Consider the following 16,166-nt stretch of genomic DNA (forward strand, 5'->3'; position numbering starts at 1 on the left):
ATTTATTCTATTAGTTATAGGCACCCAAAAAGGATGTCATTACAAAATACATCTCATCCCGCAAAAAACAAAATCTTATATGGCCACATAACCAGAAAAATATAGCATCTAGCAATGTGAAGACAAAAGCCCCAAAAAATCACTAAATCATTAGAATACAACTGGCTGTGGCAGGTAGGGAATATATAAGCTGTGTGAGCGAATATCAGGGGACACCCCATATTTACAGCTTATGAGGGAAAATACACCAGAAGTGACCCCCAGAGTGACTCCCCCAATTATAGGAGCTACTGGGACATAGTAGGGAATTTGGTGTCTGCAATGTCCTTCGCACAGCTTATATATTCCCTCTTCGCCATCCGCTGTGCATTCCTGCCTGTGATACTAATACTCACTACACCCCCTGATAAATTCTTTGAGGGGTGCAGTATTTAAAATGGGGTCACTCTTTTGGAGAATTCACTTTTCTGGTACCTTACAGGCTCTACAAACATGACATGGCGTCCAGATACCAAACATCTGAATCTGTACCCCAAAAGCTACATCTCGCTCATTCACATCTGCGCCCTGCTGTGCGCCCAAACTGCAGTTTATGCCCCATGTATGACACTGGTGTACCCAGGATAACGTAGTTAATGTCATATGTGGGTATAAACTGATATTAGGGCACAACCAGGCACAGAAGGGAAGGAGCGATATTTTGGAGCACAGATTTAGATGGTTTGGTTTTGGATGTTATACCACTTTTGCAGAACTCTGAAATGCCAGTAAGGTGGAGTCTCCTAACATGTAACCACATTTTGGAAACTACACCCCTGACGTGTACCCCGAGGTACAAAGATCATTTTTAACTTCAAAGTGTTGTATTAATTTATTTTCCAGAAATTAATCTGCAGATGGCGGTGATAGGAAAAGCTTAAATATTTCCAGGCATACTTCATTTTAGTGCATAATATGTTGTGCCCGACTTGTATAAGAGATGAACGCGCCGAATGCTGTTGTACCCGGGATACCCGCTTACCAGTTTTTGTAATTTGTGCCTCTACTGACACAAGCTGAGTGCAATATATCGAGTACTGAAATGGCGAATCTCTGGAGAAATTGCAAAAGTCACTTTTTATTATCAACTGCACGTTCATTTCTGGAAATTAAGTGAATGTAACACTCAAGGGTTAAAAATGCTCGCTACCCCACTTGATAAATCCCTTTAGGAGTGTAGTTTCCAAAATGGGGTGACATGTCTGTGATTTCCACTTTACTGAGCCCTACTGTGTGCCCAAGCAGCAGTTTACTGTAGAAGGATGCAGTTGTGGATTCTAAATCCTGTAGACGTAGGGTCCCAACCTGTAGTCAATCATGTAATGATGGACATCACAGTAGGATGTGCAAAATTATATTTCTGCTTATTTATCACGTGCAGTTGCTTAATTTACTATTAGTAGTTCCTCTTTATAAATCCCCTTATATAATAGATCCCCCAGCCTTATTAATAAGTCTCTGTCTCTCTCTCTCTACCTCCTCTCTCCTCTCTCTCCTTCTATATATATATATATATATATATATATATATATATATATATATATATATATATATTTGATGAATAGAGCTATTTATAAGGCGAGATTATCATTAATAAGGCTGGGGAGCTATTATATCAGGGGATTTATAAAATGTAACTATTAATAGTAAATGTAGTAGGGGAACTATTATAAATATGTGGCCTAGTCTTTTAGCAATAGCGCCCTCTTATTTCTCAAAAAATAATAAAACTTACTCACCATACCACGTTCCCACGCTGAGTCCTGATGCAGAAGTCTCTCCCGCTTGTGAGTAGGTCCGGCGCGATGTAGTGACGTCATAGTAAGAGCAGGGACTTAGCTCCTTGCTCTGGCATAGATGTCCATAGTATCAGCGTGCATAGAATGCCGATTACACTTGTTACTAGTGGTGCTCCGATCCGGGTCACCAGATCTGCGTGTCCCAGGGCCCCTTAGTATACACATTTTTGGGGTTGTTTTGCACATACGGATTTGAAGGCTGCAACAATGTTCTCTTCACGTTATTCATATACATATGTACACGTTGACAAAATTGTTGGTTCCCTTGTTTAATGAAATAAAAACCAACAATGGTCACAGAAATAACTTGAATCTGACAAAAGTAATAAAAAATTCTATGAAAATGAACAAATGAAAGTCAGACATTGCTTTTCGCTTCAACAGAATTTAAAAAAAAATAAAACTCCTGAAACCGGCCTGGACAAAAATGATGGTTCCCCTGAAAAAAATATGACCAAAGGGACGTGTTACATCAAGGTGTGTCCACTAAATAGCATCACAGGGGTCTCCTTTTGTAATCAGTCAGAGGCCTGTATATAGGGCTACAGATGCTCACTGTGCTGTTTGGTGACCTGTATATAGGGCTACAGATACTCACTGTGCTGTTTGGGGACATGGTGTGGACCACACTCAATATAGACCAGAGGAAGCGAAGGAAAGAGTTGTTTCAGGAGCTTAGATAGAAAATTATAGACAAGCATGTTAAAGGTAAGGGTTATAAGACCATCTCCAAGCAGCTTGATGTCCTGTGACTACAGTTACACATATTATTCAGAAATTTAAGATTCATGGGACTGTAACCAAACTCCTTGGACGTGGCCGCAGGAGGAAAATTGATGACAAATCCGAATAATATGAATGGTAACAAAAGAGCCCAGAAAAATTTCTAAGGAGATTATAAGTGAACTTTAAGCTCAAGGAACATCATTGTCAGATCGTACCATCCATCATTGTTTGAGCCAAAGTGGACTTCATGGGAGACGACCAAGTAGGACTCCATTATTGAATACAAATAATAATAAAAAAAGCCAGACTGGAATTTGCCGAACTACATGTTGACAAGCCACAAAGCTCCTGAGAGAATGTCCTATGGACAGGTGAGACAAAAATCAAACTTTTTGGCAAGGCACATCAGCTCTATGTTCACAGATGGAAAAATGAAGCCTATCTTGAAAAGAACACTGTCCCTACTGTGAGACATGGAGGAGGTTCTGTTATGTGCTGGGGCTGCTTTGCTGCATCTGGCACACGGTGTCTTGAATCTGTGCAGGGTACAATGAAATCTCAAGACTATCAAGGGATTCTAGAGAGAAATGTGCTGTCCAGTGTCAGAAAGCTTGGTCTCAGTCACAGGTCATGGATCTTGCAACGGGATAATGACCCAAAACACACAGCTAAAAACACCCAAAAATGGCTAAGAGGAAAACATTGGACTATTCTGAAGTGGCCTTCAATGAGCCCTGACCTAAATCCTATTGAGCATCTTTGGAAGGAGCTGAAACCTGCCGTCTGGAAAAGGCCCCCTTCAAACCCGAGACAACTGGAGCAGTTTGCTCATGAGGAGGGGGCCAAAATCCCTGCTGAGAGGGGCAGAAGTCTCATTGACAGTTACAGGAATTGTTTGATTGCAGCGATTGCCTCAAAATGTTGTGCAACAAAATATTAAGGTAAGGGAACAGTCATTTCTGTCCACAGAAGAAAAATACACACAAAACAGCGCTAATAGTGTAATACTGTGGGTGGAACGGTGAGTAATGCAAAGTATAAAGGTAGAATATAGGTACAGACTTGAGAGCGGGATCTTTTCTGTCCAGGCCTGTTTTATGAATTTTTATTTTTTTTTTCTGTTGAAGCTTTGGTTGAAAAGCAATTTCTGACTTTCATTTGTTCATTTTCATAGAATTTTTATTTCTTATTACTTTAGTCAGATTCAAGTTATTTCTGCGACCATTGTGGGTTTTTCTTTCATTAATCGAGGGGTAACAACAATTTTGTCCACGTGTGTGTGTGTGTGTGTTATTCATACTGTGCTGGTCAACAAATCAAACCAGAAAGCCACAACACAATACATCAAAATGTCATGGATGATAATCTGGATAACATAGGACGTTCTTCCATGTTTGTTCTCCATTATCAGTTGTTTCTCTCCGGTTCGTGAAGTCAAGTACCTTCCCAGGCAAAGTCTCCTCAACTAGATATGACTCTCTTCCTCCCTTACCCACCAAGGATGGCGGAGAATGGGAAACGCATGGCTGGAAGGATATTAAATATCACCCTAGAGATCATCTACCTGCTTACTGGCGAGGTGAGGGATTTGGGGAATCTTGTTATAAATTGTGATTTTTATCTCTAGTCGGTGTAAACTGCTCTAAGGGCTAGTTCACACGTGGGCAAAGGGGAGGTTTTTGACAGCGGAATTCGCTTCAAAAACCTCTCCTTTAACATGGTGGTCTATGTAGACCACTAGCTTTTTTTTTCCTCCTAGCGTTTCCCGCCTGAAGAAGCGACATGACCTTTCTTCAGGCGGAAAACGCCTGAAGAATTGCATAGAAGTGAATGGGAGGCGAAAACCGCGCGGTAAAAAACCGCGCGGTTTTTTGCACACAAAACCGCGTGGTTTTTTGCAAAAAACCGCGCGGTTTTCGACTTGCAGTTTCTATAGCACATATAGGAAAAAAAAACCCTAGCGAAAACCGTGTCAAAAACCGCGTGGAATGCAAAAAACAGCGTCAAAAAAACTCCCCGAGGTTTTTTACCTCGCACAAATAAGCTAGGCGGTTTTCACGTGTGAACTGACCCTTAAAGGGGTTTTTCAGGTTTCACGTATTTTGACCATTTTGGGTCTCTCCTGTCGCTTTTAAAATGTGATGGGAGAAAGTGGGTGGGGATTAGCAGAATGGAGTGGAGCCTTCTACAATCAACACATTTATTATAATTTGTGCCAGAGCTTTTTGTTCTCAGTTCTCACGGTCACAGGTCAGTGAAGAGATTTTGTTCTACCAAAGTAAATTTTTTTGTTTGCAGTACGAGCCTCCGATCTGTCAGGCTTTGGGGGCTGATAGCAGGATAAACAAAATCATAAATCCTCTCCTTCCCCTCCATGCAGCTCTGTGCTCTATGTTTTATACACCTGTTCTAACCCGGGTATAAGGCCTCCAGCACAGAGCTGCGAGGAGTCAAGAACTACATAGAGGAGAGAACGTCATACTTTTTGCCCTGCTATCAGTCCCCACAGTGTGACGTGGGTGTGAATGATCTTAAGAGAAATTTACTGCTGCAGGAGACAACCTCTTAGCTGACCTCTGACCTTAGCCTTGTGAATAAGGTTATGACATAGCAGAAGCTGCGGTACTAAATACACATGGGGCTTTATCAGTCTCTCCCTAGATCACCTTATGGCATAGGGGAGTTAAACATGGCACCACATCTATTAAGAATATTATTAATGTATTGAGAAGCCTTCAGGATGCTAGATTGTATGGAAGTAAGTACACTATCCATAAAGTGCTTATCATTTAGTCAGGGACATGATCAAATAAAGGGAATGTATAAAGTGACATCATTGTCTCTCCATGTACAGGATTATATAGTGGTAAAGAAGATACCTGAGGAGGAGGGTGAAAAATGGAGTAAGGCTCACATTCCCATCATGGAGTGCTCACTGGTGGACGAGAGAAACAATGAGCAGGAGATTCTAGCCCTGACCAACAAGATCATAGAACTGTTGACGGGAGAGGTGAGTGCTGTTGGGATATTACACATTAAGGGGATGTTCACACAGAGTTTTTTTGCAGGCGGACTTTGACGCGGAATCCGCCTCAAAATTTGCTTGCAAAAATAGCTTCCATTGACTTCAATGGGAGCAGCTTGCTTTTTTTTCCCGCTAGCTAGTAGTGGAAAAAAGAAGCGACATGACCTAGCTTGCCGCAGATTACGTGGCTGAGTCAGCTGCGGCGTCCACGGCTCGAGACGGCTCATTCATTTGGGCCTAATTAGGAGCAGGATGCCGCAACGGAATGCCGATACTGCACTAGGTATGTTCACAAGGCGGAAAAAGTTTCCACCACCTTTTCCGTCGTGTAAACTTACCCTAAGGGTTCTCTTACATTGGCAGATTTCTGCCTGCAATGATTGCTAGTCGATAATATACAAAGTCAATGCTTGTTTTTCTAATATTTATGTCCACTAATGAATTGCATAGGATTTGTGCTCTTAAAAGATTCTGCTCAGCGGCCTCTGCCCAGTGCTTGGTTTCTGCGGCCTCCTGTGAGTTTCTAATCTTCCAAGAGATTTCCGAAGTTGCCTCAGTCGTAAATAGGCCAGTATTTAGGCAGACAGAGATTTCCGAGAAGTTAAGTTAGAGAGTTCACAATTCCTGACAAGGTTACAAAATTGAAGTTCTAATGCCAGATTATTCCTGTAGGCAGTAGACTTTCTTCTTTAAAAGGGTTCTTCAGGAAGTCTATCATCACTTAATTCTTCCAACATTTGTCTGCAACAAACTCAGTGGTGCTAAACTGGTTCCGATTCCAGGTCACATGATCAAAACCAGCAGCTGACCCCCAAGTCACTTAGTCTGCTCCTTCCTTTCCTGTGTTTACTGGTAGTCTTCTGTACCATGGGAGCGCCTTAGGTACCTAGTGCTGGTTACAATCATGTGACCCAGTCTGGAACAACTGGGTTCATCATATAAAAAACCCTGGAGGAAGTAAGTGATGATCTAAATCCGATCAATATTTGGTGTGACCAACTTTTGGAGGAGGAGTCCTGGAAGTGATGATATGACCCCCACAAAGCCCAAACGTCATATCTTTAATATTGCCCCTCCACTGCTTATGCTCCGTCTGCCCTCCTCTTCCCTGGATACTCCTTCTCCTCCATCTTCCCTCCTCCTCAAATCTCAGTTCTCCAGAGAACTACACCTAAATGGCCGCTCAGACATACCCAGTATAGCACCGCATGTCCGAGCGGCTGTTTTTGCGTAGTTCTCTGGAGAACTGAGATTTGAGGAGGAGGGCAGACGGAGCACAAGCAGCGGAGGAGTGGTATTAAAGGTATGGTTCCATCAAAATCTGTCTGCAAGTGTACCGAGAAGAACTGATAGAAAGCAAAGCATGAACACACCTAGTGATGTGATTTAATGACTTCTATTTTTGAAAGCATTCTTGACATACTTTTTTCAACACATGCCTTCAACTTTTGCACAATACTGTGGTTTTGGGGTTTTTTAGATCCCCTCACAACTCCTTACAGATATATAGGCCAATATAAGTTTCCAAGTAATGTTTTTGAATTTTTCTAGTCAATCTGTTTCCCTGTGTGTTAGGTTCCTATAAGAAGTCAGGATATCACTGTCTATTTCTCCATGGAGGAGTGGGAGTACTTAAAGGCACATAAGCATTTGTACGAGGACATCATGATGAAGACCCTCAAGCCCCTCACGTCATGGGGTAAGAGGAGACTTTCATTGACTGGAAAGGAGACAGCAGTTTAGGTCACCGAGAAATATCTGTCTCTTGAAAACTTCATACAATCAACGTATTCAGTAACTTTGTTTGTCCCGTACAGAAAAATCCAGTACAGAGAACAAGACCGAAGGATTTTCCAGTCGTCTTCATACACAAGATTATTGCAAGAAAATTCACAACCTCCAACAGGATTATCAGGTAGACAATCACCAAGTGCTATCTATGATTTAGTTTGGTCTTTGTTAACTGCTTAAAGGAGCTCTATCACTAGATTTTCGCTATTTTAGATAAACATATCCATGAATAGCCTTTATAAAGGCTATTTAAGTCCTGCTAATCGTTTGTTAAAAGACCCCCCCCCCCCCCGTTTTAATGAATTACCTTTTAAACATATATGTAAATGAGCCCTCCGTGCACTGTGCACCCCTCATGTCATACTCTGTTCACGCCCTCCTCTGTGGTTCTTCTATGTAAGTCCCTCCTCCTCTTTTCGATTCACTGCCTCTCAACTGTCTCTTCCCTGCTAGTGGCACAGGACCTGTGATGATGTCACTACAACGTCCTTTGTCGTCTTCTAATTAGTGATCTATACAGAGCAGGGGCTGCAGCTCCCTGTGTCTATCATATCATAGATCTACTGTGCACGTGGAAATCTATGATAGACAGAGGGAACTGTGCTTGAATAGCCTTTTTATAGGCTATTCAGGCATATGTTTATCTAAAATAGCGAAAATCCAGTGATAGAGCCCCTTTGAATTTTTTTAAAATTTTTTTATCATAATTTCTTACTCTTTGCTTCCATTAAAACCTCACTAACCTCTTTCTTGTTTGGACATTATGGGGTATCGTAGGCTGAATGCTTAAGTTACATTAAAGAAGAAGCTATAACAGGAGATATACAGATGTGTGTAGACATCAGCCAGCAATGTAAAGGAGAGCAAGTTTCTACAGATACGAGCACAGGTAAGCGTTAACCACTTTCTACTTTTTATGTAACTTTAGACCACAGAAATCTATGCAGCAATCCTAGGTAGACATTGGCCTTGATGCAAAATTCTAAGATTTGCATTTAAAAAAAAATCCAAGTTTGTGTTACCCTGCAAACATGGCTATATTTCAGACAATTCTGCCAATAAATAATTCAGATCATAAACTTTCATATTCTGATACGTAATAAGGACCTCACAAATGGCAGACTGGCGAGAGTTGACAGCCGAGTCTCCCACAGATCTACTGGTCAAGGAGAGCGCAGCTCTCAGTAATGTTATCGATTTGTAGTGGCATGGTTTTCTTGGGGAGATTTTGTAATGGCATGCCCCATAGACTTCAGTGACAAACCCTTGCAGATCTACTATTGATGGCTTGTCCTAAGCTTAACCCCTTTAATTAAAGAGGACCTTTCATGGTTTGGGGCACAGGTAGTTCTATATACTACTGGAAAGCCGACAGTGCGCTGAATTCAGCGCAATGTCGGCTTTCCCGATCTGTGCCCCAGGTGAAGAGCTAGCGGTCCCGGTACCGTAGCTCTTTACAGTCAGAAGGGCACTTCTGACACTCTGTCAGGAACGTCCTTCTGTACAAGCAGCGCCAATAGTGTGAACGGGGAGGAACGCCCCCCTCCCTCTTCTCACAGTACTCGTCCATAGGAGGAGGTTCCTCCCCGCTTACACTGTACAGCGCTATAGGCGCTGCTGTGAAGAACGACGTTCCTGACAGACTGTCACACGCCCTTCTGACTGTGAAGACCTACGGTACCGGGACCGCTAGCTCTTCACCCGGGGCACACATCGGGAAAGCAGACAGTGTACGGTATTTGAAATATTCGTACTTGATCGAATGCTACTTCTATGCGCAGTAAATATTCGATTCAGAACCAGTGTTGATTGGTCAAATTCTATACAGTGTATAGCATTCAGCAAATCAACGTTGGTTCTGCAGCAGGCTCGTCCTTGCTAGTCAGGAGAGCTGGCAGCTTGGTGTTACGAGGGAGCTGACTTTTTCTCATAGGAATTAATTGACCAGTGTTGATTAGCCAGTGTACAGCATTCAGACAATCAATGCTGGTTCTGCCAGAGGCTCGTCTGTGAGGAGGTTGAGTCTAGGATTGGACCACAGCAGTCTCCATTGTGGTCTGATTTTAGACTCCGCCTCCTCACAGACGAGCCTCCGGCAGAACCAACGTTGATTGGCCGAATGCTGTACACTAGAGGAATAGGGCAGGACGGCGCTCACAGGTCCAATAGATTTTATTAATAAGAAGAATTGCACTTCTTCTTATTAATAAAATCTATTGGACCTGTGAGCGCCGTCCTGCCCTATTCCTCTGCTGTTTCCCCGGTTGACACAACTGGTGCCTTTGAGACGTGCTGCTCCCCATACCTGGTATCATATACACCTTAGTACGGAGTTGTGAACGCTGTCACAACCAAACCAGGTGAGAAGCCACCAGGTCTGATACATTCATTACAATTATCTAAAAAGGTGAATAGACTATCTACACTATAAAGTGTGCTCGGTGTTTTTCTATCTTTTAGAATGCTGTACACTGGCCAATCAACGCTGGTCAATTCATTCCTATGAGAAAAAGTAAACTCCCTCGTAACAACAAGCTGCCAGCTCTCCTGACTAGCAAGGACGAGCCTGCTGCAGAACCAGCGTTGATTTGCCGCAGGCTCATCTTTGCTAGTCGGGAGAGCTGGCAGCTTGCAGTTACGAGGGAGCTTACTTTTTATCAGCGCAACTGTAAACACTGTGCAGTTAAAGCGCACGGACTCCATAGACTATAATGGGGTCTGTGCGCTTTAACTGCACAGCGCTCCTCCTAAACACTCTCCTCCTGCTACTCGTGGACTTGGTGACTCTCCTTTAGTCAAATAGTGGTTTCCCCTGAAACGAGCATTTTTTCCCATAGACTATAATGAGATTCGATATTCGATCTAGTAGTCGAATATTGAGGCTCTACTGGAAACGAATATCGAATATTTCACTGTTCGCTCATCTCTAATATCTACTATTTGGCTTTGGAAACTGAAACCATAAAATCTGTTTTGTTCCCCACAGATGATTGTGCTGTGAACATGGCAGAACATCTCTTTTCATCTCCAGGTTATCATTTACAATATCACAACAATATCACAGAACATAGTTACGAGGAAACCTCACTTACCTCTTGGTTAAACTCAGACCTTCACAGCAGAAATCTGCCTTCTGATCTAACTCCTCACACACAACCTTCCTCTAATCTATTTCAGAATCAGGATACAGGTTATAGAGAGGGCATGAGAGATGGCGAAGGTGGGAAAAAAATGACGAAGAAATGTAATGTTTCTGCGCACAAAAGAATTCACGGGAATGACGGGAAGTTTTCATGTTCAGAATGTGGAAAATACTTAACGCAGAAATCAGATCTTATTAGACATCAGAAAAGTCACAAAGGGGAGAAGCCATTTTCGTGTTCAGAATGTGGTAAGCATTTAACCCAGAAATCGGACCTTGTTAGACATCAGAAAATTCACACAGGAGAGAAGCCATATTCATGTCTAGAATGTGGAAAATGTTTTAGACATAAATCAGATCGTGCTAAACATCAAAGAGTTCACACAGGGGAGAAACCATTTTTATGTTCACAATGTGGTAAATATTTCACCCAAAAATCTAATCTTGTTAAACATCAAAGAATTCACACGGGGGAGAAGCCGTATATATGCTCCGAATGTGAGAAATGTTTTGCTCAAAAAGAGCATCTTGTGAAACATCAGAAAATTCACACAGGGGAGAAGCCATTCACATGTTCTGAATGTGACAAGTGTTTTGCCCAAAAAGCACAACTTGTGGAACATCAGAAAATTCACACAGGGAGGAAGCCATTTGCGTGTTCCGAATGTGGGAAATGTTTTGCCCAAAAATCACATCTTGTGGAACATCAGAAAATTCACACAGGGGAGAAGCCATTTTCATGTTCCGAATGTGAAAAAAGTTTTCGGCTGAAATCGCTTCTCTTAAAGCATCAAAGAACTCACACTGGGGTGAAGCCATTCTCATGTCCAGAATGTGAGAAATGCTTCACCAGGAAATGGAGTCTTGTAGAACATCAGATGACTCACTCAGGAAATAAACCCTTCTCGTGTCCAGAATGTGGGAAGTGTTTTACAATGAGGTCGCGTCTTCTTCATCATCAAAGGACTCACACGGGGGAGAAGCCATTTTCTTGCTCAGATTGTGGGAAATATTTCACAAGGAAATCCCTTCTTCTTAAGCATCAAGATTTACACACACGCAATATATGTTACCAGGAACACAAAGCACATCTTGAGGGTGACGAGATAAATCATTTTCAGGTACTGAATGTGTAAAATGTTTTCATAGGACACATTTGGACACAAGTGAAAAAGCATTTTCATATTACAATTGCCCAGATATCTCATCTTCTAAAACTTTACAAACCATGCGACTGTGTCTTCATTTTTTCCGTTCACAGAGCTGTATGACAATTTTTTTTTTTCAGGACAGTTTGTACATAATGGCGCAATTTAATATTCTGTGCTGCAGCTGGAAAAAAAATCACACTAAGTTAGAATTGGGGGAAAAAACACATTTGTTCCATTTTTTTAAAACATTTTTTTTACAGGTTTCATTTTTATGGTGCTCACATCCCGATAAAATGATACGTTTCCTATATTGTGCAAATCGGTATGATACTGGAGATAACAAGTTTACAAAGTTTTCTTCGTGTTTTAATAAATTTACCAAAATAAAATATTTTATATAAAAAACAAAATTACTAAAAGAAGCTAATTTGTGTTGTCTTACTGAAATTCCCATAACTTTATCACATTTTAGTGTAGAAATCTGTGTAGGGTGTTTCTTTTTGCAGGGCAAGATTTAGTTTTTATTTATAATATAAAAGTGTAGCTTATTTATTTGTTTTTGTTGTTTTTTTAAATTTTAGTTTTCACTGTATATAATATATACTTGAGTATAAGCCAACCCGAATATAAACAGAGGCCCCTAATTTTACAAAAAAAAAACTAGGAAAACTTATTGACTCGAGTATAAGCCGAGGGGGGAAAATGCAGCAGCTACTGGAAAATTTCAAAAATCTATATGGCTGGAGTTTTTGGGTGCAGTAGTTGCTGGGGAGGGGGTGTTTTGGTTGTCTGTCTGCCCCTTCCCTGAGCTTGAGGTTTTTTGAGGGTTTTTTTCCCCCACTTGGAATTCAGCCTGGCTGAATATAGGGGATCTGCAGTGCTCCTATTAACCCCTTCCTGATGGAATAGGAGCCTTGCAGATCCCCTATATTCAGTAGACCGGAGACTTTCAGACACAGGGATACCTAAGGGCGGGTTCACACCAGCGCCCGATCTCCTTTTTCAGGTTTCCGTCTTTTGCCAACAGGAGATGGAAACCTGGGATTCAGAATCTGCCCATGAGCGTCTTCTGCTCTCCGCAGCGAAACAGTTTTTTGTTTTGTTTTGTTTTTTAACCAGAGACAAAGTCCTGCATGTCCAACTTTGTGTCCGGTTAAAAAAAAAAAACTGTTTCGCCGTGGAGAGCAGAAGACGCTCATGGGCACTCACTGGCTGACACTGAATGCCGGGTTTCCGTCTCCTGTCGGCAGAAGACGGAAACGTTAAAACAGACATCGGGCACTGGTGTGAACCCGCCCTTAGGTAGCCCTGTGTCTGAAAGTCCCCAGTGAATGGGTTTGAAAACTGTCTGCCGGTTTCCGTCTCCCGGGCAGGAAACGGAAACCTGCAAAACGGAGATTGGGCGCTGGTGTGAACCTGCCATAATGTGTATGTGTTTCACAGTAATTTTCTACTTTTATATGTATTCTAGGGAAAGAAGTGATTTAGAACTTTATTTTTTTTATTATATTTTATTAAAGCTTTTTATTTTTTTCACTATTATATTAGCCCCCCTAGGGGACTTGAACCTGCAATCATTTGAGTCCCATAGACGACAATACAAGTGTATTTGAAACCTTTTTTGGGAAGGTTTGTCCTCAAATATAAAGGATGAACTAGCAGGCCGAGAACCTTCTTCTTCACTCTCAGCCCTTATAAATTTGGTGACTCGTGTGGATACACAGTTGTCTGATAGGAGAGTGGAGCGGGGGCTCAAGCATAACCTCATGTCTCAGAGGGGGGTCATAAAATCTACCTTTGCCTCGGCTGTTGAGGAGTCCACGGAACCTATGGACACATCCCGTGCTTCCATTTCTGGTGGCAGCAGGAGTAGGAAAACTAGGAAGGTGATCTGCTACTATTGCAACAGGCTAGGGCATATTGCTCCTCAATGCTCGAGTTCACCAGGAAAGAAGACTAGCCAAGTGTCCATTGGGGGTGGGCAACTTGGTACACAAAAGTCCCTTACTCATGTCTGTTTCCCAGTAGCCCTCAATCTGGGTAATGATTGGGTTAAAACTAGGGCATTTGTAGATTCTGAAGTCATGCGAAATTTCATTTCTATAAGATTTGCTCAGCAATATGGTATTCCCATGAAAGCTCTCCAGACCCCCATTAACATTACAGTGGTTGATGGTTCTCAGATTTGGCCACCGTTGCTTCTGCAGAGTGGGACACTGCACGCAGAAAAGCTCTCTTTCTACGTCTTGGAGGGCTTAACTGATGCAGTATTACTAGGTCTCCCGCGGTTACACCGGCACTCGCCAGTTATAGAGTGGAGGCATGGGGAGATTAAGTGGAGTTCTGAGTCCAAGGGAAGGTGTATGGAGGCTATACCATCAGCCGTCCCCCCAGTAAGGCCTTCAAAACAGGAGGGCTTACCCCCTAAGCCTGATGAGGTCTTTTCTAAAAAAAAAAAAGCTATTAAGACTCTGCCAGAACCCAGGCCTCATGTTTACTCCACTGACCTGTTGCCGAGGACAAAGCCACCTCAGAGCAGAAGCAGGAGGCTAAAATCTACAACAAAGTCTCGTCCCCTGCCATCAGGTGCCAGTCAGGTTTTGCGCCCGCAAAAAATAAGTGGGAAAAAGCCGAACACTGAGCAGAGTGTTGGCACAGTATCTGGGCAGGATAAAAGGACTGGACTTGTTTACACCCCTGACTTGCCAAATCTTGTACCTAATGGCAAAGCTCCACTGTCTATATGTTCTGCCATGTGGCAGGCCAAAGGAAGGAGAGCAACAACTGACCCCAAACGTAGGTCAGGGACGGAGTTGTCCCCTGGGGATCGTGTTTGGCTCACTCCTCACCATACGTTGCGCCGTGGAGGGGGAGGTATTGTTAGGATTGTGCAGCAGGTGCGGCCATGATATGGAAGTCGCAGCCTGTTCCACTGCACAGTCCAGCACTGTAAGGGTTGACTTCTTTGACTGACTGGCATGTCGGCCAATCTGCGCTTGGCGTGGGCAGCTGGGATATTTGCTTGTGACCAGCCCTTGCCTATTTAAGGGGGCTGGTGTGGACGCCCGGCACTCTAAGATCAAACCTGAATTGGTGTGTGTGTGCTTGGGTTCCAGCCTGAACAAACTATTAGTTGGCCTAGCTAGCAATATCCTTCTGAGATAGCAATGTCACTGTTAGGCAGCATACTGCCTTGTGTGGTGAAGAACTCAGTAGGCTTTAGCTAGCTTTACTTCTCAGTCAGGGTTACTGAAAGTGGGTTTGGCAGTAAGCTTCCTTGCTGGTTGGGTGGAACTGTAGCACACTGGGTTTAATCGGTCTCTGTCTAGACCAGGACTTCTGGCGAGACAGTTTTGTTTATTGTTTGTGGCTGCTCTGAAGCTGCATAGGTCTCTGTGATTTCTAACAGAGCTCACCTGGTTGTTTTGTTTAGCTAGCAGTGACACTAACTGCCTGACCCTGTTTGCATCAGAGTGTTTAGCAGTCAGAATTGAGTGGGTTCTGTAGGGTTTTTGTTTAGTTTTTTTTAAATAAACCCTGCTGACCGTAACACATTCCTTCCGGCCTGTCTTTGCAGTTTGGCTCCTCCCTCGGTCTCTGGGCCTCCAGGTGGCCGCATGGCAACCTGCAAACTATGCAGCTTGGACTTCTGTTTTAGGCTCCTGGTCACACACAAACTGGGGGACATCCAAAAGAAAAACATGGAGGAACTGGTCTTTAATCACAAGATCCGCAAGGTCCTCAAACTTGGTAACAGTAATTCCTCCAATCCATCGCCAGAAGATAGTAAGTTGTCCGCAACAATGGCATAGCTGTCTGTGACATCCCGCTTGACGCTTTTGAATTTTCTTCACTAAACCTCCGGAGTGAGGTTGTACTTTTTTGAGGAGGGTTGCCTTAATGATATTACAGTCCCCATCTGCCTCAGATGGTAGGTTAGCAAATACTTCCAGGGCTTTGCCTTTTAACCCTGGGGTCAGATATCGTGTCCATCTGCTTCTGTCTGCTCACCAGCCACCTGCTGGAAAATCTTGCAGACTAGGAGATAGGATAGACAAACAGAGAGAAAGAAGGAAACTGCACCGAATCACACTTTCACCGTATATACAGCTTGTTCTAGTACCGAGCTTGAATCATAGAATTGCCACAACAATCTGCAATGCTTAAGTTATAACGAACTCACAACACTATTATCCTATTCCCACCGCTGACATCAATGTGAAGGATCTCACCTCCGCCAAAGCCACTTTGGCCCTGCCGCTGGCCCACCTGGCCTTACACAGGCAAAACTGCAATCACCTTCTTACCTTTACCGTCCACTCTCCTACAATGAGAACGGACTGGGTCTTATAGGATAATACGAGACAAAGTTTCTAAAGTTTTTATATTAACCCAAGAGGGTCGATACTAGACATCCAACATACATAGAGATATATGCTAGCAGATACAAGCTTATACGGTTACAGAAAGGTATGATACAGTACAGTAAGATA

The 16,166-nt window shown here is 42.8% G+C and overlaps 1 protein-coding gene across 1 annotated transcript in view; it reads left to right on the forward strand.

Moving 5' to 3' along the window:
* LOC142183175 (uncharacterized) overlaps positions 1-11,924 on the forward strand; it is a 43,246-nt gene extending 31,322 nt beyond the window's left edge. The window contains exons 10-15 of the mRNA XM_075258115.1: positions 3,999-4,143; positions 5,419-5,574; positions 7,165-7,288; positions 7,407-7,504; positions 8,158-8,269; positions 10,367-11,924. Coding sequence (XP_075114216.1) covers positions 3,999-4,143; positions 5,419-5,574; positions 7,165-7,288; positions 7,407-7,504; positions 8,158-8,269; positions 10,367-11,658 — 1,927 coding nt within the window. The 3' untranslated portion in view covers positions 11,659-11,924. The remainder of the gene's footprint in view (positions 1-3,998; positions 4,144-5,418; positions 5,575-7,164; positions 7,289-7,406; positions 7,505-8,157; positions 8,270-10,366) is intronic.
* The last annotated feature ends 4,242 nt before the right edge of the window (positions 11,925-16,166 follow it).

The sequence above is a fragment of the Leptodactylus fuscus genome, chromosome 10 (genome assembly GCF_031893055.1).
Source record: "Leptodactylus fuscus isolate aLepFus1 chromosome 10, aLepFus1.hap2, whole genome shotgun sequence".
Taxonomy (NCBI): Eukaryota; Metazoa; Chordata; class Amphibia; order Anura; family Leptodactylidae; genus Leptodactylus; species Leptodactylus fuscus.